Here is a 25,031-nt window from a genome sequence, read left to right on the forward strand (position 1 = left end):
CACACATTTGCGACAGTACCTACATTTTTAATCTCTATTTCTTTGTGGATATTATTTCTTTGTGACGAAACCAGTATGGATGTGGTTTATTTATTTATTTATTTGTATTTTTACTTCTCTTTGTGCAAATGAGTAATTGAAGAGGTGGAGGCATGTGGCCAAGAAAATGCCATAGTACATTCTGAGCCTTTAAAGTTCTCTTTCTAATGCTTACCAGTCATTTTCGTTAGGGTTGTTGGCCATGTGTTTTAAAATGGGTGCAAAAAATATATTGATTTCTAAACTATAGCTTAAACTTGGTTTGATTCTTAAATTTTATTTTTTAACAGTTAAAGTATGTTATCAACGTAAGTTTAAATATGCAATAATTAAATCAAATTAAATTGGCGTATATTCAAAAATTGAAAGAGCATAAGAGCATATTTTTCTCTTTGAAATATTTTTGTGGTTCTATAAAAGCGAAGGCCAAGGCCAAGTGTTATGTTTGTGGTGAAAAGTGAACGCAATTATGTGCGTATTTAGTATTATTCTTAATCATATGCGAATATGCGAAGTGCAATAATTACTCTGACAGTTTTTACTTCATAATTTGAATTTAGGGAATAGAAAAGAAAAATTACAAGCCGTAAACGACTGGTATAGGCAACACGTGATATTGACGTATTGCCATGATGGATTTGGTGATTGTGGTCAGATGTGATCGTATTTTATATACTATGCGTGCTGAAAATCGCATATATTTTAATTTAATCAAAGGAATAGTATAGTTTTTATTTTATTTTTTTAATTTCAGAATCAATGCAGTTCAGAGAAATAATTGGGGGACGTACGTAATATCTCTTTGACATTTGCTTGCCCCTAGGTCCCTCCTCACTCACTTTAGCTCTCATATGATGTTTACCTTTTATTTTGGTTATTTAAATTTATTTTAAATTATGAATGTTTATTATTACTTTATACGAATTTTCTTGCTTCTGACATTCAGTTCTCATGTAATGTAGATTTTTTTTTAAATAATAGTAAATAAATTTTGTTTCTTGTAATTAATGAAATGATTTTAAGAAAATAATGATGTTTTTTCTTCTTCTTCTTATTTTTATAACACTCATAAGCCATTAAATTATGTTAAAAACACATTATCACACAAAAACGTTTTTCTTGATCAATATTTTTTAATAGTGTATATATTTTTTTTGAGTAAAAAAGCGAAATGGACCAATTATTTACTCCAAAATCAAGGGGACAACTTTATTTAGTTCATTAGGAACTTGTACTTGAAATTAACACATTAACAAAATGAATGAAAGCTATTAATTATAAATATTAAATATAAGACATACATAAAATAAGTCTGTCATTACAAAGTTAGATAAATTAAAAAAATATTTAATAATTGAAGAAAGTATTAAAGAAAAAAAACAATTTGGAAAAGCAAATAATTAATTTGCATACACCAAATGGCAGGTTATTCTATATCAGTAAAATAACAACAGATCAATAAAAGAAAAAAATAAAACATCCAAATTATATATATATATATATATATATATATATATATATATATATATATATATATATATATATATATATATAATAATTGCAAAAAAAGAAAATGTTCATTAGCCCAAAATACAAAGTGGTCTAAAGTGGCACTTGTACAACAAAATATTGCTGAAGAAAAAATTCATTCATTAACAAAAAACATTTAAGTTGACTCCTCCCAAATTCTCATACTAGAATAGAACTATGTCAACTTCTTTTAATCCATTCACTACATAAACTCCTTCCAGCTTTTACCAAACATGGTGGACTTCTTTTGATGTATTTTGTATAAGAATTTTGAATTTTGCAGTCTTCTTCCATACCACCAATTTTTTTTTCGGATAAATGTTTACTGATTTATTAAGGTACACTCACATAAACAATAGTTTATCAAAATCATTAACTTATAACCTTGGCCAGAAGAAAAGAAGATTGACTTGAACAAATTTAAGTGTATCTCTAGTTCAGGATATCCTGTAACTTTTTTTGAGTTTGATTTTAGTGTTCACTAATTCTTCCTTAACTTTTTAAAATAATTTCATTTGATAAGCAACACCATAATTGTTCATTTTAATATAGTTTTCTTTAGATTTCATTAGTGATTTAGTCATTTAATTTGTTGGTTTTTTAGTCTTTTTATTGGGTTAAATTTAGTTTTTCAATTTTTTTAAAAAGTGCAATTTGGTAATTTTTGTTAAATTGACATTAATTACATGTCAATTCGTAAAATATATTTTTTGATTTTTTTTCCATTTTTTAATTTAAAAAGAAAAATATAAATTATAACGTATGAGGTCATGGTCGTGTTATGTGGAAGTAACACTGACATGTGACACTGTTACATGGCATGACCATAATATGATATGTGATTGTTTATATTTAAAAATAAATAAAATAATAAATCCGAAAAATTGAAAATTTAACGAATTGATAAGTGATATATACAAACATAGTGTTAACATTAATTTAATCGAAATGATCAAATTGAACCTTTCTAAAAGATTGAAGGACTAAATTGAACCCAAAAAACTGTAAAGAAATCAAAATTAACCAAATCAATAAATAAAAGGATTAAATAATTAATTAAACATTTTCTATTAATTGTAGACATTTTTATCTCGGAGCTAGTGTAATCCAACATAATATTTCATTTTTACGTCAGACATGTAGAAATGTCCAACATAAATTTACATGGTGTATTTTCAATGTGATGTAAATTTACGTGCTCGACAATAAATCAGATATATCTCTAACATAAAAATAAAAATTAATTGATGTAAAAGGTCTTCACTATATTAGCGTATACACATATTAATCTAAAATAAACTATGTTCCAATTATAGAATAAAAAAATGTATTGAATATTAAGTGAGAATTAGAATAATGATAAATACAAAAAAATGTAAGATTTGTAAGAGTATAGAAAATCATGTCTTAGAATTGATATTGTGTTTAAACGATAATACTCAATTATTTTAATATTAAAAGTCTAAAATATGAATAGAATTTTCATAAACGAATTTTATTAAAATTCTTAAAAATTTAGAAGGTGATGAATGTCCAGCCCTAATGGTAGAAATGTTAATGATAAGACATGAAAAAACTTATAGTGAAGTTAAATATTTAGTGTAAACACAAATGCCTAAAGCTTTCATCGTCATTGTGACTCGTCACCGTGACTGTTACCGTCACCGTAATTGTCATCGTTATTGTGACCGTCATCGTTACCGTCACTATGACTGTCACTATCATCGTCATCATCACCGTTGTAGTCACTGTCACCATTATCTTCACTGTGACCATCATCGTCATCGCATTGTCATTGTACCCATCATGTCAATCACTGTTACATTCATTGTCACTGTCACTGTCACCATGACTGTCACCATGACTGTCACCGTTACCTACACCGCCACTGTAATCGTTCTCATTACCATTACAGTTATCGTTAGCGTTATCGTTACTGCCACCGTCGCTGTCATCGTCATTGTCACCATCACCGTCACTTTAACCGACACCGTTATCACATCGTCATTGTCACAGTCATTGTTACTGTCACCGTCATTGTCATCATTACCGTTACCGTTATGGTTACAATTATAGTTACTGTCACCGCTATCGGCAACATCATTGTCACCATCACTGTCACCGACAACGTCATTGTGACCATCATCGTCATTGCTACTATTACACTCACCCCCACCATTACCGTCACCGTTATCATTATCGTTACTGTTAGTAATACCGTTATTGTTAGTATTACCGTTACAGTTACTGTTACCAAAACTGTCACTGTGACCGTTACCATAATTGCCACTATGACTATTATCGTCATTGTGACCGTAATTGACACCAAAATTGTCACCGTGACCAGCACTGTCAACATCAACGTCACCGTCATTGTCACCATTATCGTCGTTGTCACTGTTATCATCACCTGACTATCATTGTCATTACAATGTCACCATTACTCATGTCATTGTCACTGCACTGTCATTGTCACATTCAGTATCATCGTGAACGTCACCATCATCATCGTCATCACCGTGACAGTCACTGTCACCTCATATCACCGTCATAATCATATTCACTGTTAGTGTCACTGCCACCGTTACTTTCATCGTTATCGCTACCATTACTTATACCATTATCGTAACCGTTATTCCTTCCGTCATCGTTGCCATCACTGTGATCGTCACCATCATTGCCACTATGACCGTGACCGTTACCATAATCGTTATTGTCACCATCACTATGATTGTCATTGTCACCGTAATTGTCACTAGTACCGTCACTATGATTGTTATCGTCATCGTGACCATCACTGACAACACACCGTCATCATCACAGCACCACCATCACCATTGTCACCGTCACCATCACCAACACTGTCACTCTCACTGCCACTGTTACTGTTACTGCATCATTACCATTATTATCATTGTCACCGTCAATGTCTATGTCACTATCACCATCACAATCACTCTCACTGCCACTGTTACCATTACCGTTAGCGTCACCGTCACTATCATTGTCACCTTCACTGTCATCGTAAATGTCACAGTCAATGTTACCATCACTGTCATCGACAACGTTACTATGACCGTCACTATCACGGTCATCGTCATCATACTGTCACTATCATAGTCACCGTTACTATGACCATTACCATTACCGCTACCGTCACCGTTAACGTTAACGTTATCGTTACCGTTACTACTACGTTACAATTACCATTATCGTTTTCCATACTCTTATTGTCACCGTCATTGTCACTGTTGCTGTCACTGTCACCGACAACGTCACTATGATAGTCAGTCACTATTCCATTACCATCATTGTAACAAAAGATAACTAAGCCTCTCGAACCAAGAACTAGGTGTTTGCTTTAGTCCATACGATGCTCTATTTAGTTTATAAATATGATTAGGATGTTTCTAATCTTCAAAACTAGAAGGTTGTTCAACAAAAACATTTTGTTTAATAAAACCTTTAAGAAATACTCTTAACATCCATTTCATAAAGTTTGCATTTTATGATAGATGCATAAGATGGAAGTAAGCGTATAACTACGAACTTTGAAATGGGGCATAACTTTCATCTTAATCAATATCATCTTCTTCCTTGTATCCTTTTGCTACAAGCCTAACTTTGTTCTTGATGATGTTACCATTATGTTTATCTTTACTATTACTATTAATGATATCGTTATCGCTGTTGTCATGGTTCTCCTTACCATTACCTTTAGCATTACAGTGACTGTAATTGTTACCATTACTGTTACCGTGACAGTTACTGTTACCATTATTGTTACCGTCACCATCACCGTCATTATTACCGTTACCGTTACCGTTACTAGTTCTTCGTGCCTTTAAGAAACAAAGTTCCATTTTTTTAATACTAATTGTTTTAGGTTTCCAAAAAAAATATATCTTAAAACTAAACAAGAAAAATTAAATAAAATTATGACATTTTAATATAAATTATTTTATTAGTAAATAAAAAGGACATCATTCTTAATTTTTCTTTAAACCTTTTAACTCTTAAACCGTTCCTCGTTCTTCCTAGTGTGTCTTCAACAAGACACATCTTTTGTGTTAATATCACCTTTTCTGGGAACAAAATTAATAATAATATCATCACATAAAATTACATTTATATGCCAATTTCTTGTGACTTTTTAAACTTATCTCCTCTGTTGTTTTAGTTGTTTAGTGATAATATAACATATGACTGCAAATTACATTTTCTAACCTATGAAGTAACTCGTGAGTTGCTTCTGATAGAAATGTGCTAAATAATTTGTTTCATAATAAAGAAAAAATATAAAAGTCTTATATATACAATGTCATAAATATCATCAACCGACGGATAAATGAAAAACTTACTCGTATATGCGTGTTTTACTCTTAATGAAGCATTAAAATGGTAGAAAATGAAGCATTTATTCGAACCAAATGAAAAAAAAAAAGACATTCAATATTATTTTGTGGGCTTCTGAATTCAAATGGCCCAAAGGCTGTTGAAATTTAATTTGAAGGGAATTGAAGAAGCTATTGTATGAGGAGACACACCTGCTCCAATTCACTAGAGAAACACACCTGTAAAAGATTCCCATAACTTTAACCTCAATTATTATAATTATTATAGATACAAAGTCAAGCAATGTAATCGAGTAAAATATGGAACAATTTAATTTATTCCCACTCGCCAATAAATTTAATTATTTTAGTTCCTAAACTAATACTCATACATGTAATCAAATTCTGAATACGTTACTGTATTTGTTAATTGAGTTAGGGTTATCAAAATTAATCTAATCTCAATAGTCCAAAGAGCGATTCAAACACACTACAGTATAAAAAATCATGTTTAAAAAGAATCACGTAAATTTAACTCTGTTTAGTGAATAAATGGATCATATTGGACCAATCATTTTCTAACCTAAATATTTTTCCAGCATTTTTTATTTTATTTTTTCTTATAGAATTAGTATAAGTTTAAAAAAAATTGGCTTTATTGGCCCAGCTCAACTGGCTAATGAGTAGGGCCTAGCCACCTAATTTAGAGATAAAATGTAAAATTATGGAATTTTAAAGAGTCAAAATAGGCAGAAAAATACTAAGAGTTTTGCTTGCAAAAGATTTTGGAGTGAAAGAATAAATCCGTAATTATATTTTAATGTTAAAACCCAATTTAAATTATTCTTATAATTCACAAATTATTATGATCTTTCACTCATTTCAATAACCAATCTAAGATCTATTGTTTCAAGAATTCGTTTAATTTATACAGAGAACTTGTATGATCCAGTACAGTAATGAATGGAAAGTATAGTTAGTTGGGCCATGGGAAGTGCAATTATTTGGTTATCTTGTTTCAACTGAACGATGTAGATACATCGTCGTTTCGGCCAAACAACGTGATGAATGTTCGGTAATTGTCTCTTTTATTATTTCATACGGATGTTTCTCTCTCTATTTCTGTCTCGCATCTAATTCAATAAACTTATTAAAATGTAAAAATTAAATTTCATTTTGTTTTTCAAATAATGGGAAGGTGACTAAGAAATTAATGGACTGAAAGAAGTTGAAGTTATCTCAATTAGACACTCAATATTCATTGGGATTCTTTATACTATATTAATATTCATATATACATAAATTTATATTAAAGTTGTTTTTTTTTTTGTATACTATCATATATAGGTCGAACGGTTAGTATCCAAGACCGATCGGTCTATCTTTTGTAACAGCGTTTGTCGTTCCAACAGCGTTCGTCAACCAGATCACACCACAATATCGCTCGTCAACCAGACAATACTCGTCAGCCAGGTTAAACCATGTCGGCGTTCGTCAATTGTGTATTATACCTAGTAGATACTGAACGGTTAGACACTCAGCACCATTCGATCACCACTATAGCCAACAAGGACGATCGATTTTATTAAAACTAGACCACAATTGAGCTAGCGCTTATTGGACCAAGTGTCCACTGGATGATTGAAATAGTCAAAAATAATGAGCAACCGCCCGAATTTCAAGGTAAGTCTGTTTGCCTTGTGATAACTTATAAATACAAGGTCAAGGATATCACCCAGGTTGGCTCAATTCACACTGCAAAACATTCTACTCACGCTTTACTGAGTTCATAACCCGGACTTGAAAAACTTGAAACAGGAGATTCAAAGGTCATAAGAAGAAAAGTCAAGTCAGAAAGGGTAGTGTCTCGGTCCCACAAACTTTTCACCGAAACATTATATATTTAAAATAATCTAGTAACCATTTTATCTTCACTGGAAACATGTGAGAAAATTCATTATATGTAATGTAAAAAAGTTACATTGACATTGCATTGGCGAATCAAAATAATATTAAAGCTGTGACTAATATCAACTGCCACAAGTTAAATCACCGTCCAAATTGAAGTAAAAATATTGAATGGAAGACGTATATAAATTACATGTCTTTGATATATCGGGTTAGAGATTTTAAATTACACGTGGTAGTTGGATAGATAAATGAACCATGTTTCATAGAATAAAGAAATAAATTTATCAATAACCATGTAGATAAATGTTATTTTTTATGTTCAATAACTAGTTGTATTCAACAATATTAACATATAATGTTTAGAGTATATTTTATACAATAATATTTATTTTTATTTTCAAATTATTTAATTATGTCTTTTATTATTAAAGATTTTTTTATGAAAATAAGATAATATTAAAAAAAATGATTTTCATTTTTGACGGTTTTGAAAAAACCCTACAAGTGTTAACGGTTTTGAAAATCTCCAGTGATTATTATCAACGGTTTTAAGAAAATCTCTGCAAATATCAACGATTTTGAAAATCCCTATTAATTACAAACGGTTTTGGAAACCTTAGTAATTATCAGCAATTTTGGAAACCCTGATAATTGCCGACGATTTTGAAAATCCCTGATAATTATCGACGATTTTGGAAATCCTTGGTAAAAAACCGTCAACAGTTATTACTGATGCAGTTTTTCCTCGTGGTTTTCATAATCACGAAAAATGTATTTAGGCAGGTTAAAACTGCCGAAAACGTAAAAAACGCTGAAAAAATTAGATATTTTTATAGTGCATTATTTAGTCAATACGATAATTTGTAATTCAACCTTTAACATCACGTATTAAGAGAAAATCAATAACTGTTTTTTAAGATTTTTAAATTTGAGATAATACTCTTTTAATCCTTCAAATAAAACAAATAATTTAAATATGGTAAAACATGGTTGTAGTTCCTAAATATTAAATTAAGAGAGTAAAAATGATGTTAAAAATAAAGTGATTTTAGGGCAAAGTGATTCGAAAAATTGATGAACAACATGCATGTTGTGAAAAGAAGGAAAGCACTAAGATAGGTTGTGAATTATTGAACGTGAATTATTAGTGGCAGCACTGAGTTGTACTATAGCTTTTAATATCAGCCTTTCGTCCATACCAACCTCACGTGGACATTGGACCCCAATCTCTATACATGCTCATCCATTATCAAAACCGTTCATCAAAACGTGAAAATGAGAACAAAATGGAGTGACTTTCGTCTTCTTACCTTCTTCATAATTATAATTTGTTAGGTTAAATATAATTTTAATCCTTAAATAATATTAAATTAAAATTTGTTTATAAATTAAATTGTGATATAATTTAGTTTGTAAATTTTAAAAATAAATAAATACATTCTTTTTAATTCATATGTGTGAATGTGTTTTATGTGTTAAAATATTTTAAGTTGTTTTTTGAATTGTTTATTTTGATGGATATGTTTTAATTTAAATGTCAGTTTTATTATTTAGTCTTTCTATGAATAATAGAAATTGGAACAAGATACTTTCTGTGTGTTGTTCTTGTTTTCGTCGAATCGTTCGTTCCTTTCTCTATTCTTGTAACTGATTGGTGTAGGGGATGACCTGTAAATATACTGGCTGAAGTCAAAATTTTTGTCTGTAGGTTTTAAAGTAAATCAATTATGAAAAAAGAGAGTTTACCTTAAACTATGCTTTAACTCTATTCATTAATGCAAACCTTAACCACTCATCAATAACCATTGTAATATTAATTGTGTTTTAACTCTGTTCAACTATTGTCGGACCGAGCAGATGCAAAGGTCTTTTTTGCACATATATCGCTCGGTTCTTTCAAGTCAGTAGGTCATTGTACCCGATCGACCGACTTTAGACCCATAGTAACATTTAGTAAATTTAAAAATATTAATGTTATTAAATTAAAATAATTATTTTTAAAATTTGAAGTCAAAATATATCAAAATTTGAAATATAAATTTTACATCCAAATTTAACAACTAAAAAAAATGCTAGCCTTCATTTATTCAACACTTTGTAAATAAACACTAAAAGTTCACATATCTCAAATATTAATGGAGGTTAAATAAATCAAACTAAAATAAAGTTTTGATATTAGAATTGCACTTTTCTTTTGATATAGTAAAAGTGAAATAATTTAATATTTATTATATTAAATTAACTATTTGTTTTTAAAGATATTTGAAAGTTGTTGAAATATATTTCTTTAATGAAAGAATAGAACGTCTTATGGATCAATTTAATTTTTTTTCACCACAATAGAACTCTGATATGCACATTATACCACTACTTTCACAATATAAAAAGATTTCGTTGAAATAAGTTAACTTTATGTTATTTAATGAAGTAAGTTCATCAAGCATGGTAAATGATTGAGGATATATTTGACTTTATGTTATTTCTCTTTTGTAATTATTTTGTCATGAACTACCTCCATGTGATTCTTCTATTCTATCTTCAGTTCTTATTCAATTTGTACATCATGTGAATATATCTGAATCATTTTTAATCATTACCCATTCTAAATAGTTATGATGACCTATATTAAAAAGGAAATTTTCATTGCACAAAAATCAACAATTTATTGGTCATAGTTTAAATTTCAAAGCATTATTAGTGTATGAGATATATGAAATCGAGTCTTTTTCTTTTCAATGGGCAGTTTTTCATTTTCAATTTTTAATTTTAGTTTATGTTCATCGATATCAATCGGAAGTATCTCTCAAAAGTTTTTTAATAGTTTTTCAACGTAAAAATCAATAAATACATAATTAACACATAACGTACTTTATTATTTAGAAGTTCTATTCATAAATTTTGTGATAAATTTTTTATTAGAATTAGTTTAATTTAATTTAAACACGATTAATCGTGTAAAACGATTTTAGAGTTAATATAGTTCAGTTTTGATTATTTGTTCTCTATATTAAATTTGCTTTCACTAATATAGAATTGATCGTGTGGCCTATTCATTGACCTATCAATCTATATTATACAATTACTATTAATTTATTATGTATTTATTATCTCATTTATATAATTGTGTCAACCTTATTATTAGTATATCACAATTTTTAAGTCCAGTTTAACCATATTTCAAGTCAACGAACCGTTTTTGACCGATTTAAAAAAAAAACGTTAACAAAAAAAAAGATACGTACTTTTAAATTCAAACTCATTAATAAATGTAATTTTAGTTTTGGATGTAATGATTATTGTGTATGTGTTTTTTTGCGTTTGTATTTTTAATAAAAGATTATTTTAATATTTTTACTATAAGAGGTAAGTAAAAGTAACCTTGATTTAACTTGATCAAAGCTCTTTTTTACTTAATCTAACTCATTTTTTTTACTCTTTTTAAGGGTCATGTTAACTTAAACCCATTTTAGCATCTTTAAACGCATGTTTTAAAGTTATAAAATATTTTGAAAAACTGCATTCTTTAAATTATTTAAAAATATATTTGCGTTCAATTTTTCTTAATTGAATTAAAGATTGTGTATCGAGAATACTAAGTGTTTTATCCACAAAGATGAACTATGTTAATTTTTTCTTCATCGTTTTAAAAATATATTTAAAATGCACGTGAGAAACTTAGCAATAAGTGGATAAAAAAAAGTTTATAATAAAAGAGTTGGTGCATATATGTAGAAAGTAGCAGTGGCGATTTGACCTAATGTGGGGCAGTAGGTGTAGATGAAATGCAAGGAATAATAAATGCAGAGATTGCACATGACCTGTTCCCAAATAATTTTATGCACTCTTCTCATCAAAACTTTTATCAATCTAAATTCAATTCAACCTCATAAATTAAATTTAATGTAAAATTTCAATTAAATTCAATTCAATAAGATTAAAATAATTTTTTAATTCAATTTCAATTAAATTAGAATAAATACTGTATACATAATTCTTAGTATTATTTAAATTTATATTTGAATTGATTTACTTTAAATTTGACTCAGTTGGATTCACTTATTCGGATCAATCTTGTCAAGCCAAGCTTGATACAGAGTTAGTTCACTTAGACTTAATTTGACTTAAGTTTAATCCAAATTAACTAAATTTAACTGTATTAAACAAAGAGAATTATATTTATTTAACCCATTAAAAAAAATGACACAAGAAAAGTAGAATTTACATATGGAAGGAAAGGCAGATGCTTTAAAAGGTTCTCCTAGAGTGGCAAGATACCTCGTCGGTCGTATAAAAGGGTTTAAAACTGATTTATTACATTTAAAAAAACTAAAAACTCATTTGAACATCAACAATGAGTTAAAATTAATTGTCTTTAGATTTTTTAACTATTTTTTTCATCAACGGAATAAGTCGTTCAATAATCGAATTAAAACAAGCAAAACCGCCTATTTATTTAAATATAATATGGAATGTTTAAAATTAATTACCAAACAATAAACATACATAAACATGTTCCTTAAAATCACTTTACAATTTAATCATATTGCATTTACAGTAAATATAATTATATAATTTATTTATAAATATAAAAAGCTAAAATTAGGAATGAAAAAGTTATAAAAAGTTACAAACATATCCTTATATTTGATGATTTATCATCGTAATATGTTTAATCTTTTTTTAAAAAAAACCAAAGTATTAAAAGTTACTTTAAATTTGATATTAAAATAAAAAAGGAATAAAATTTAAATACATATAACTTTGTATGTTTGGATTGGATGTAGTAATTGTTGGAAATGGAACCCCACGTACATTGTAATTCCACGTTTTAAAAAGCACTAGACTCATCATCACCCATACAGAAACACAGCTATAAATACGCACAAATTCCACCGCGCATACAGGTTGATGATCAGCATAACGCAAAAATCCCGTTATTAATTCCCCAAAATCAAAATCATTCTCCCAATTCCCAACCACCAACACTCTTCATCACTCACTCTCTACTTCCAGATCTACACAACAATGCAACTCCAAATCTCACTCTCAACGCTTCTACTCTCCTTTTTCTTAACATCTCCCACGCTTTTCACCACCGCAGCACAGGGCAAGCCGCAGGATCTACTCCGATCCTCCTGCGTCCACTCACGCTACCCGCGTCTCTGCCTGCGCACCCTCTCGCACTACCCGGGCCCTGCCAACACGCCCCTGGACATGGCTCGAGCCGCGCTCAGGGTCAGCCTGGCCCACACTCGCCGGACCTCCAAGTTCCTGCACACGCTGTCTAAAGGCGGCGCCGCTGCGATGAGCAAGCGGCAGCGCTCCGCTCTCCGCGACTGCACAGAGCAGATCTCGGACTCCGTGGACCAGCTCCGGCGGAGCCTCGACGAGCTCCAACACCTACGCGCAGAGACGTTCCGCTGGCAAATGAGCAACGCTCAGACGTGGGTGAGCGCCGCCCTCACCGACGGCGACACGTGCCTCGACGGCTTCGCCGGCAATGCCAGGCCCGACGTCAAACGCAGAGTCACCGACGTTGCCAGGGTCACCAGCAATGCTCTGTATATGATAAATCGGCTGGGTCAAAGTAGGAGCGGAAAGTCGAAGCCCAAGCCCAAGCACAGGCCTGATTCTCTCAAAAAATAGAATTGATAGAAAGTAGTATGAGAAATGGAAGTAGCAGGTGAAGCAGAGTACGTGAAACTTAAATGTGTAGTTAAGTATTAGGTAAAGCACCGTGTGTCACTCCTTTTTGCTTTTTTGTAATGTCTAGTTAATTTATTAGGTAAAGCACCGTGTGACTTTTTGCTTTTTTCTGCTTCTTCCTACAACTAAAATTATGTATATTACTATAATATATAATAATAATAATAATAATAATAAAAATAAAATATATCTTTATGTGGTGAATTCACATGTAATACTGGTAACTGTTGGAGAAATGTTTTCTTTTATGAGATGAAACCTTTTAGTAATTTCAAAAAAGGAAAAGAGTTGGAAGTGGAGCTACTTTGGTTGGTCTTGTAGTACATGAAAGTGTGATCTCTTATTAGTTAATTATTAACAAATTTAAAGTAATTATAGAATGGATTTAAGTCCAATTTGTAGCCTAATCTTCTAGGTTGGTCTAGGCAAGCTCTAACTTAGTCCATAGACGATGAGTAATAAGGTTGGACATAGGTTCAAACAACGTTTGTGTTTTTGTTTCATGCATAAATATAGGGTAAATCTTTGTTAGGTTGAACGAAAGACTATTAAGATGATTTTAGCCATTAGGACATCATTGTCATTAATTAGTTGAGTTAAGTAATCTATTTTTGTATTCGGCTTAAGGGATGTGCTATGCATATTCGAGTATTGGGTACGGAAAAGAACGATCACAACTTTATTGTCGTCCATCCTACCCACTTTGAGATCGGATCTCTTTTCAACGGTTAATAATTCTTCAAATTAAAGTTTACATTCACACATATATATTTTAAATTAATTTTTTTAATTAATATAAGACTTTTAATAGGTATTATTATCCTGACTTCCGATATGTTTCTATACTTTTTCAAACTTAAAAGTTCTCCTAAGCAATGTGTGTCTCTTAATAGTGTTAGTGGTCGAGCTCTCGTGTCGTTACATCAATCTTCTTATACGAAGTGCATTGCACAAAACAGATAAATGAGAAACTCGCAGACATCAAAACCTTTCTAACAAAATCTCAACATAGAGAAAAAAACTCATGAGACCTACTTCAATCTATGCCACAATTTTTCTTAGAGCTTCTAAGCTTCCAAGAATCAATAGAAAAATTGTTTTCTTCAACAATAAAGTGGATAACAAAAAACACACTTCCCTTATACATTCTTCATTATTTTGAAAACTTTATTTTATAAATTATTTTCCATATCAATTAAATCTGTTATAAAGTTTCTTCACACTTTTTTTTTTCTTAATCGAATTATTCACACTTTTTACTATTTTTTTTCCTTTTTCATTCTGTCATCCTACTTTCTAATCTAAATAGAGCCTTAATGTGTCATTTTGCAAATAATGCTAAATGGTCTTTATCAATTATGAAATAAACATATGTAGTTATTAAAATAGCTAAATAATTATTTTAATATAATATGTATAGAATTTTATTTGTGATTTAAAGAGATGACAAATATATTCTGAAACAGATATATGTAAACTCCGTCAAACAGAATGACAACAGAAGTGGTATTTACGTCCATGCTCACTAAAATTTTTTGTTCTGTCCTTTGTAATGGAATTCTTTATATTTTGTGTTTAATTTAATTCTCAATTTTTTTTCTTAACGTGTTACTTTACTTTCATGTTGCCTCTTACTTCTTATTTGCCATCACTTTACACTTAAATAGCATTTATGTAACTTTTTCTAGTAAATTATATTTTAAAAAAATCTAGTTATTTATTTTTCATGTTCCATACTTGTTATTTTATATACAATGTATGCAACTGTATATTTTTCCCGTATTTTAAAGATCAAAAGAGAATGATAATATCGTATGCAATAGAGTCAATTTTATATTATGATTTCATTTTCATCAGTTTTTTAATTACTTTAATACATTTAAAATATAAAAAATATCGTCTAAAGGAAAAAAAAAAAGAGTCTATAAAAATGTTATTTACTTTAAGTTGAAATAATTCATTTTCCATTATAAAAAAATTCACCAGAATCAGTACCAATATGAGTATTGTACGGATGGTACAAGAGATATTCTAATAAATTTCAAAATTACATCAACAATCTTATAGGATTAGAACATTGTGTAAATCTTAAAGTCTTTACAGATGAACTGATCTTTAGAATTTACAGAGAAAAAGAAGAAGCAATTAGTGATAAGATTTAAGCTCGCGTACGGGAAATGTGCAAGATTTGAGTGGTCTTTGCAGTTTTTTTGTAGAGTTTATTGGAGGATTCCACAGCCCCACTGTTAGCAGTTTTCAGATCATGGTGTTCCTCTGTTATTGGAATTTTTACTGTGCTGTATTTGCGTATGCAATATACTATAATTACATGGTGCTTCCTTCTTAGTATGGCCTAAACGTTTCTTAATTTCTCTTTTGAATAATCTAATTTGTAAATACAAAAGAATATGCAAAAGTTTTTAGATTATATATCAGAAGTACTCCTTGTGAAACTCGAAGCGTGTAGTTGTCTTGTGGCTGAGTTCAAGTGATAACTTCTTTAGCTCCTTTGCCAATACTGGCATTCCGCAATAGAACACTCCTGCAATTTGTATACATTTGCTTGTTAAAGTTTACTAATATTAGACAGTAAAAAATATGAATCAAGCTTTCAAAGTGAATACATCAAACAATAGTGTACCATAAATCACACTGCTTACCCTGTCTGCATATGCTCTGTATGCAGAGAGAGTTGGTTTGTAACTCAGTTGTTTCGGTTTTAAATCTCAGTTATTAATACGAATATGTTCTTTTACGATTAACTATTTAATCATATTGAACAATGGTTAATTAGTATATTATTATTAATTGACTTAATTAACTGAGATGAGTAGTCCTAATAATAAAAAAGTTGTGGATAAAGTAATGGTATATCAACAATTTTATTTAAATATATAACCAGATGAAAACTCTATTTAATTTATCAATCATTTATTTCAATTATTATATTTTAGTTGTTAAATAATTGGTATAGTCGTAAAAGTATTATTTACTTTTAATATATACATCAGGTAATAAGTTTTAATCTTCTTATAATTACCGATAATTTTGTTTTAACTACAATACTTCTTTAACTTTCCCAATATCAGTTTTTTTAGGAGGAAGGGTTAATTTGCCTTACATTTTAACTACTTTGGCTTTTACTTTTATGTAGTGGGATTACTTGTATTAGTTTAACTTCTATCTTACGCAAACTAAATTTTTAAGATTTGTATTATTAGTAAGATGCTTTAAACTAAATATTGTTTTATTATTGTAAATAGTTTAAATTATTGAAGAACTGCACTAGATATCCATTTCTTCATATTTGTATTGAACAACTGGATCTATGGATCTATAGTTCCATGTAAATTATCAGCTCATACTTTAGTACTATAGTATCATTCATAGTTTCAACCGGTTACTACAGCTCCTTTATCTTAATTTTTATCAGTATCTTTAATTCTAATTTTTATCAGTATCTTTACTTCTAAGCATATTTATAATTGTTGTCCCGATATTGCAGGAAAAAAGAAGGAAAATTCAATATCCTCTCTAGAAAACGGTTCTGCACTTGTAGCTAGCAATTTACCTACTGTAGAAAACGGATGTTTGGAGGCAATCTTGTTGAAAACCTCTTTCCAATTAGGCCTAGCAAAGTGTGTTCTTACCTGCAGTTGGAAAACAAGAAAAGGAAAATGATCACTTTTAATGTTTGGGTGTGTAATCACAATAAGCACAGACAAAAAAACTTGTTCTTTTTGTGTTAAGAACTCCATATATTGAAGATCTTACTCGAGTGCCTGATAGGATGTCAACACCATGTTTGGCATGGTTCAGTGCTTGGATCATTGTGATTAAGGTTGATCTTGCATCCCCCTCTTCATAGACACTTGTAAGATAGTTGTGGAGCTCAATTTGCCCCTGAATCAGATAAAACAAAACAAAAACAAAACAAAAGAACGACGAGAGTTAGTATGTTGGTAAACTATTTATAAGTAGAGTCAAGACTTATTTATGAACTCCATATATTATTATTTTTACTTTGTGATCCATTTCTGCAACTTCGTCCATTACTCCTTTAAACCATTCAAAAGATCCAGGCTCCCTAGTAACCCAGTAGAAATAAGCATTTGTAGTCCTTCGTGATCTCTTATTTCCTCCGGGCGTTAAGTTTGATGATGTAAAACTATTGGAGCTCTCATCTGATCTGGTCGCTTGACTTGTTTCTGTGTTTGATGGTTCCTGCACCTGAGCTTATAAAAATTGATAACTGAACATGGAAGTGGAATAATTCTATTTTCTGAAAAGGGAGACAGAGTATGCACTTTACCCCGAGTTCATCCAATGTTTTGGTGTTATTGAGAAGATCTCGGAGAATGCTAATGAAAGGAGTTGCTCCAATTCCTAATCCTATGAGTAGTAGTACATCAAAGCTCTGGTAGTCTTGTGCTGGAGCTCCATAAGGGCCATCAACGAGCAGTCTCGGTTGTCTGTGAAACAAATCTCTACTTTGTATAACAATTTATGATATTGAAATTCAGAATAGAATAAGTTGACCAGGAACTACAACCACCATGTTCGAAAAAAATAGGAAGACCAAAATGACTGTTTTCAAAATATAGTTACTAGAACTACTTTTGATCAAAACTTTGAAAATAATTTTTCCTTCTATTTATGAAAAAAAAAATCTGGCCTTTACTTACCCTCTTTGGTCCAGTTGCATTAGTTCACCAAACGTCGCACCACGTTTAATCGAAGGCAGTTTGTCATCATCTTTTGTTAGCAGAAGCTTTAGTTCTTGGGTCCAGTCTCCCACTGTCCGGATGTGAACACTTAGGTACTCATCTCCTGGAGCTGAGGTGATGGAAAAAGGGTGCCTAAGATGTATTTCAAGAGGATATTTACTTTGAATTTTCTCATGTACTCGTGTATATAACTTTTATAATAGATCCGGGAACTAGAACAATACCACTCAAAGGGAGAGACTCTCGGACATTGTAAGAATATGTACTGTCCGCTTTTGTACTTGAATCCATTAGGCTTAGACATGATTAAGCTGAAGACATTTCCTGGTAGCCCCGAAACCTGCTTGATCAGTGTCAGGAAATTTGTACCGAAAGAAAAACAAGTTTCAATTCTTATGCTAAGCTAAGTGGGAGATGGAACAGGAGATAGAGTTTCAATTGTTTGGATGATTACCTTCAGAATTTTCACCGTATAATGTGCTGATCTTCGAGTGCGTAGAGTACGCTCTGCTATGTACAGCAGCAGAGGAACAGAGATATACATCCATGTCTGAATCAAAAGGAAACAAAATTATTTCCAACTTATCCCCATGCTTATTGTTCATAGAAGTTGAAATTATTACCGTTTTCTGGTACCACCGATGGGTCAAATACAAGAATGTTCCATGGACGAGTAGCAGAACGTAGACCAGAGCAAAAAGGTGGTGCGAGTACCAAAATGCGTTGAAGCCTGTCAATCTGTTAAAGGGTGAAGGAAGCCTCACTGCGTTTCTCCGGAAGTGATGAGTTGCTAGAGTGAAAGAGATGGCCATGAGAACAACCATTGAGATTCCAGTTACGCCTTCTACTCCGGTCAGAAGTGATTTGTATGTGGGTCTTTTGTTATTGAAATCTGAAGCTATAACTGAAAATTTTTCCGGAGACGAGTTTACGAGAAGGGGAAAATCACACGCCAGATGACTGCCGGCATGAACGGCGACTGCAACAGCTATGGCGAATGCAATCATCTGTAGAAAAGGACAGGGACAAAATCAAATTGTCATCCAATTTGTATAAGCTTAAATGTTGGTTACTTTTAGAGAGCAAGTCAAATAATGTGTCAAGCAAGAACCTAAAAACAGAGCCTAGATGATTAGCATTATAATTGTATTAATATTTTAATTATTTTTTTAGCTTAAAATGTTAATATATATTATTATATTATTATATTATTATATTATTAAAATAAGTTCTAAACTATATTTTTTTTGTAATATATAGTGCTAATATTTAGGATTAACGTGAATGATTTTCTAGTATTATATAATTTATTTACTTTTGGAGCTGTTTTAAAAAAATGCTTTAAAACTGAGTATGTATAAAACTGAAAGAAAAAAATTATTAAAAATAATTATAAAATAATATTTTTTTTTAAAATTCTACATATTATAATTTGATTTATAATGTATAATCTTTCACAAATTATTTGAACAGTTTTATTTAGTTATAGGATCTTGTTAACCCGCGTCCAAGTGATTAAAGAATTAAATATTAGAAATCATAAAAATAAAAAATTATGAGAAAATGTATTTTACATCTCTTCATAAAATTTCTTTGAATTCTTATGAGAACAACAATTATTATTATTATCACTACTATTATTAACATTTTCATAGTTATTATATTTTGAAACTTATAATTAAGTTCTGAAAAGAAAAACATGTTTCTAAATAGAAAGTCTGCATTTCCTAAAAAAGTGGAATCCAGCATTTAGCGAAAAGTGAAACCCAGGAGTTAATGGATTTAATTTTATGTGGCAACTGCAAAAGAATCCTTTAGGATTTAGAAAATCCCAAAGTTGACGGGCGTCTTACCTTGTGGAAATTAATGTTGTCATCGAAGGGCACAAACTTTCTGGCTCCGGTGGAACGAAGCCATGTGAGAGTGTTTCGACAAACTGGTAAGAGGACGAGAGCCATGTTGAACTTGAGTGTTTCTGCAGCACCCTTGGCTACGGGTATGCAGTAGCTCATGACTTGGAAAGTAGATCTGTTTCTATACTGGTAAAATTTCCAGCCAAAGAGGCTACCAATGGTAACCAACCACAACAACAAAATCCAACCTCTCCTCCAATACTCTAAAGCAAGACATTGGACAGTTCTGCGAAATCTTTCTATATCATTTCTAGTTCTTGTCTCGTTCATATTCTGACTCCAATTTACACTTGCGCTGCTTAGTTGTCTGCTGTAGTTCATGTATCTATCCTTTTCTAGTAACAACATTTCTAACTGCCACAGCTGAATATGGACAACAATAACAGTGGTAAAGAAACAGTGATAAAAATGATAACACAATAGTTCAATAATCTGTTTCACTTTAATTTTTATAAATTATAACTAACTGGGTTATAATTGTAAATTACTCTCCAATTTATTTTAAGAAGTAAGTTGCAAATTAAGTTTGGTAAAAAAAATTACCATAAAATATCTCTTACATTAATTAATAATAAGTTAATTAGATTTAAGAGGGAGATATTTATATAATGGGTTTGACTTTTTCCGCACTCTTACCTCGATATAACCCAGGTTTTCTGGGTCTAATTCTTCCATTATTAAGGAAGCGTATCCTTCAGCTTGTTCCTTTAGCTTTGATAACTTGTTTGCGGAAGCACTGAGCATTATGAGCTGTTGAATAAGATTAAAACAGAGCGTATGAACAAAAATAATATTCTCTACTTTTTGTTTTCTCTTTTTCTTGTTCATTATTTTAAATTTTGATTCAATTCGTGGAATGAATGTGGGAGCAATGCAGGCTTCTCCGCATTAAATTAACATTTTTATGTTTACACCTATTTTCTTCACTAAGTAATTCATGAAGTTATTTTAATAAGATAATAAATTTTGTTAATTTATACACCTTAGACATGTTCTTTTTACCATTTTTTTCTAAAAAAATAAAATTAACTTTTTCACCGATTCAAATTAATTTATACATAAATTGAAATTACTTTATAAAGTTTAACCGATGGTTGCTTATTATCATTAACATTTTTCGTACAGTTTATTTCCTAAACTATTGCTTAAAGCGTATAAGGCTTAACCTTGAAGTCACAAATATATAAGACAGATTCTCTTTTCAACTAAGAATAAAATAATAATAATAATAATAATAATTAATTAATTCATGCTTAATTAAGCAATTCAAATTGATTTTGGAAAACTCTTATTTTTTAATTCAATTCTATTTTATCTCCCTTGAGAGATGTAAGCATTTTATTATAAAATAATAAATTTTCTATAGGATAAACAATTTTTTTTAAGAAGTTGTTGGTAAACTTAACATTTGGTATCATAGGTTAGACTATGATTTTAGGAAGTTAGCCCTGATTAAAGATAAATTTTATCAATGATGGTGAACCTTCATATATAAAATAATAAGAGTTTAATGGATATATGTACTTCCTAAACATCTTAATCTTACCTCTTGTACTTCATCTCTAGTAATTCTTCCGTCCTCGTTACTGTCTGCCCTGAAATAAATAACTTTTTAATTTAACATTTAAAGACCAATGTCAAACGTGGTGATTAAAAAAATTATATTGAAGTTGCCGCATTTAAATACGTTATTATTTATTCTAATTGAAGGGTCCGTTTCTCACTGTCCATTAAATGAAATTATCTATATACATTTTACACTTTAATTTCAAGTCAATATCAAATTCACTAATTTAGCTTTTTCTATTAAATTCAAAAGTAAAAAAGTCATTAGTGAGTGGGAATAGAAAAAGAAATGAAGATTATGTTAGAATCACAATTATACAAAACTCTAGAAACAACATATACAAATTCTACATACATAATATCTTTCAAGATTGAGTGAAATGAAAGATACTAGGTTGGTGTAAAATAATAGTACATATAGATAAGATATCATTATTTTGTTTGTATCTTCTACAGAAGCATAGAGTCAGGGGCTCTACAGTTTAAACTAGAGAAGCTTAAGAGAGACGTTTAGACCACGGTTGGTCTTGGACTGAACAGAATCCTGCTTTTTTTTCAACATGTGTTCCCTAACTCTACTATTCTAGCTATCAAATTCTGTAACAGCTCCATCATACCAAATTAAAATAACATATGCATATACTAACTCTAAATATATATATACAAAAGACATAATTTTTTAGAATATATTGAATAACTATTTCGTGTAAAATACATTTAAACATTTATAAGTTAAGAAATTACGTACTGGTGAACAGTTATGAAATTAGAAGTTAGATTAGCTGATGAACTTGTTTTGTTAATGAGAACCATGAAAATTTTGGGCTAGTGGAAGAAAAAATGTTTCCGAATGATTCCGAAGACAAAATATAACTAAGAAAAGATGATGAAAAACTCACATGTCAAAGAAAATCTGCAGGCGAGCATCAAAACTCTGGTCAGAAATTTGCAACCAGAACTCGTGCAACTCTTCTCTGTTTATGCTACTAACTCTCCTTTCCTTCCTTCGAGTCAATGCGTCGAATATACACACTGCAAATTCCTTCGAATCTTCCATCCCTTTCATCATTCAATTTGCCATAAATTTATAATTATTATACTAAAATTGCATCTCTTAATACGTCATGCATTTCAAAGTCTAAACTATGCCTTGGACTCGTATTTAAATTATAGAATCATGCATCCTATTATTTCACAAACTAAAAATGTAATTAAGGAAATTTTTTAATTAATTTAGCCTAATTAATTTAACTTTAATTACAAGTCCTTCCTTACCTATGCATTCACCGAAGTCTTCACGAGCGAGCATGCCATCTTTGGCCAACAAGCCGAACCGTTCTTGCACCTTTCCCCACAGCTCCTCGCTGGCCTCCCCGGACTTGCTGATGAATCTCAGACCTTTCAGAGCTCTCTGCGCACTGGACCTCGTTCGTTCAAGCTTCGCTCTCATTTTCCGCGCGTTTCGCGCCGTCGTCACTGGATCTTCAGCGGCGGCGACACTCTCCACCGACGCTGACGATAGCGACCGAAGCCACGGGAACTTCCTCCGAATCCTCGACGTAATAGAGAGACTCCGAGCCACGCCGCCGTCGTCGACTCCTCCCCTGCTCGACGATGGAGAAGCATTGGGAGCGGAATACGCGGCCGCCGGCGTCACGTTGCAGAGAAGGACCGCGTCATTTTCGAGTTCCAGCGTGATCTCCACGAGCTCCTTGTGGTGATTGCTCCGGAGGTCGTTGAGGAACACCGGCATCATTGCGCCGTAGGCGCGTGCTCCGACCGTCGGAGACGAGGTGCCGAAGCTCTCGGGCAATTCGAACTCGCCGCTGCTGCATCTCCCGAACGACGACGTCCTCATAAAAAAATGTAGCGTCTCGCTTGCAATGTGTTTCCTTCGTTTAATTCTTCAAGCGAGTTCCTTAGAGAGAGAAAGCAAAAGGTTTGAGTAGAGAAGGTTTTTGGTTCACACGTTTGGGCGTGGAAGTTTGTATTAAAACAAAAGAAACGCAATGGTTGGAAAACAAGACAAACACCTCTCAACGAATTTGCGCACACGATTTCAACGCCAATCTGGTCTTCCCTGTACCTAAGAGAGTAGTTGAGAAATGGGATCTTCAATTTCTGTATTCTTTTTTACTCAAATAAACCAATTCCTCACACCTCTCCCACTTTCTTTATATATTGCTTCCTCCACTTGTCCTTCTTCTTCCAAACAATAACAACAACCGTATACAATAATGCAGAATGTATGTATATGTTTTGGTCAATACTTTCTTTCAAGTCCTATGTAATAATATGATAGCGGCAAGATGCATTTATTAGCTTCTTCTTATCACATGTTACGCAGACTACATTTGTTTCATCCATGTCCAATTCTTAAAGAACAGGTTGGAAATAGCAGTCACACTAGCGTGAATATATAAAAAAAAAACTAAATTTTAAAACTTTTTTTATGATATCATAAAGGGCTGTTATGATTTTCTATTTTTCTTAAGAGAATGATTGATATAAAAAAACATATCAAAATGAAGTTGTTATATTTTGGTTGCTATAATGAAGTTCGGTCAAAGTGTAAGGTAATTTAAGGCGACCTAGAATTGGATTAACCAAAGTGAACTTAACGTAAGCAATGGTCGTTTAGAATGAACATGCTTGTGTCATGAATTAAAATATTCTCTTTTGCAAACACTATCGACACTTCCCAGTGACAGGGGTTGAACTATATTCTTTCAAGTTGTTGGAGGCTATTACGTTTTAAATAATTTCCATATGTTTATATTATTATCTCTTGTTTAGATTATAGGTTGTAACATACAATTCTTCAATTCTAAATGCTTGGATGTCTATGATTTCATGATGTTTCAATTGACTTTGTTTCCCTTAAAATAATTATTAGATCAATTTTTAAATTAGGGTAAACATGTCATGTAGAATATATAAGTGTGGTCAATGTAAGAAACTTTGTGAATTATTCTCTTAAATCGGACATTAGTACAATACAAGTTGTAAACATATATAACCTACCAAATACTTATATTGTCAAATTAACCATATAATAGGATCTACATTTACTTTGCAAATCATTAAATTAGAATATTTTTAACTGCTGGCTAATTTCTTATGTTATTCTTTTTTTAAAAAAGAACAATATTTTATATCATTTTAACTTCCGGTTTATGCAATTAATAGTTAGTATAATTCCACGATTACAAAAAAAAATTAGAAAACTTTGTCTTTTAGTTAACTATACTTATAGTATTTAACCGGGTTATCTAACACAACTAAGATCTTATCGTCTATAAGGA

At 31.0% G+C, this 25,031-nt stretch overlaps 2 protein-coding genes across 2 annotated transcripts; one reads left to right on the forward strand and one right to left on the reverse strand.

Moving 5' to 3' along the window:
- Window positions 1–12,615: 12,615 nt before the first annotated feature.
- Window positions 12,616–13,715, forward strand: LOC124834263 (pectinesterase inhibitor 3-like). Its single transcript, XM_047308923.2, has one exon. It carries the CDS (start codon window positions 12,840–12,842, stop codon window positions 13,458–13,460), a length of 621 nt encoding a protein of 206 aa, XP_047164879.1. The 5' UTR covers window positions 12,616–12,839; the 3' UTR covers window positions 13,461–13,715.
- Window positions 13,716–15,489: 1,774 nt separating this feature from the next.
- LOC124834262 (Riboflavin synthase-like superfamily protein) lies at window positions 15,490–23,844 on the reverse strand. Its single transcript, XM_047308921.2, has 14 exons — window positions 23,002–23,844; window positions 22,626–22,785; window positions 21,707–21,755; window positions 20,797–20,910; window positions 20,101–20,523; window positions 18,871–19,254; window positions 18,702–18,797; window positions 18,472–18,587; window positions 18,206–18,379; window positions 17,833–17,992; window positions 17,544–17,750; window positions 17,295–17,423; window positions 17,092–17,170; window positions 15,490–16,062 (listed from the first exon to the last, which is right to left on the reverse strand). The coding sequence occupies exons 1-14, from the start codon at window positions 23,582–23,584 to the stop codon at window positions 15,953–15,955; spliced, it is 2,784 nt and encodes a 927-aa protein (XP_047164877.1). The 5' UTR covers window positions 23,585–23,844; the 3' UTR covers window positions 15,490–15,952.
- Window positions 23,845–25,031: the final 1,187 nt, after the last annotated feature.

Source organism: Vigna umbellata, chromosome 2, assembly GCF_029865625.1.
Source record: "Vigna umbellata cultivar VRB3 chromosome 2, Vumbellata_1.0, whole genome shotgun sequence".
NCBI lineage: Eukaryota > Viridiplantae > Streptophyta > Magnoliopsida > Fabales > Fabaceae > Vigna > Vigna umbellata.

What these genes read in the sequence shown, in the direction of transcription:
- LOC124834263 (XM_047308923.2), top strand. Translation starts at nt 12,840, where the DNA reads ATGCAACTCCAAATCTCACTCTCAACGCTTCTACTCTCCTTTTTCTTA.
- LOC124834262 (XM_047308921.2), bottom strand. Translation starts at nt 23,584, where the DNA reads ATGAGGACGTCGTCGTTCGGGAGATGCAGCAGCGGCGAGTTCGAATTG. An exon ending in CTAGAGATGAAGTACAAGAG is followed by an intron (nt 20,911 to 21,706) that starts GTAAGATTAAGA and finishes CTTATTCAACAG; the next exon opens with CTCATAATGCTCAGTGCTTC. An exon ending in ACATCCGTTTTCTACAGTAG is followed by an intron (nt 16,063 to 17,091) that starts GTAAATTGCTAG and finishes TACAAATTGCAG; the next exon opens with GAGTGTTCTATTGCGGAATG.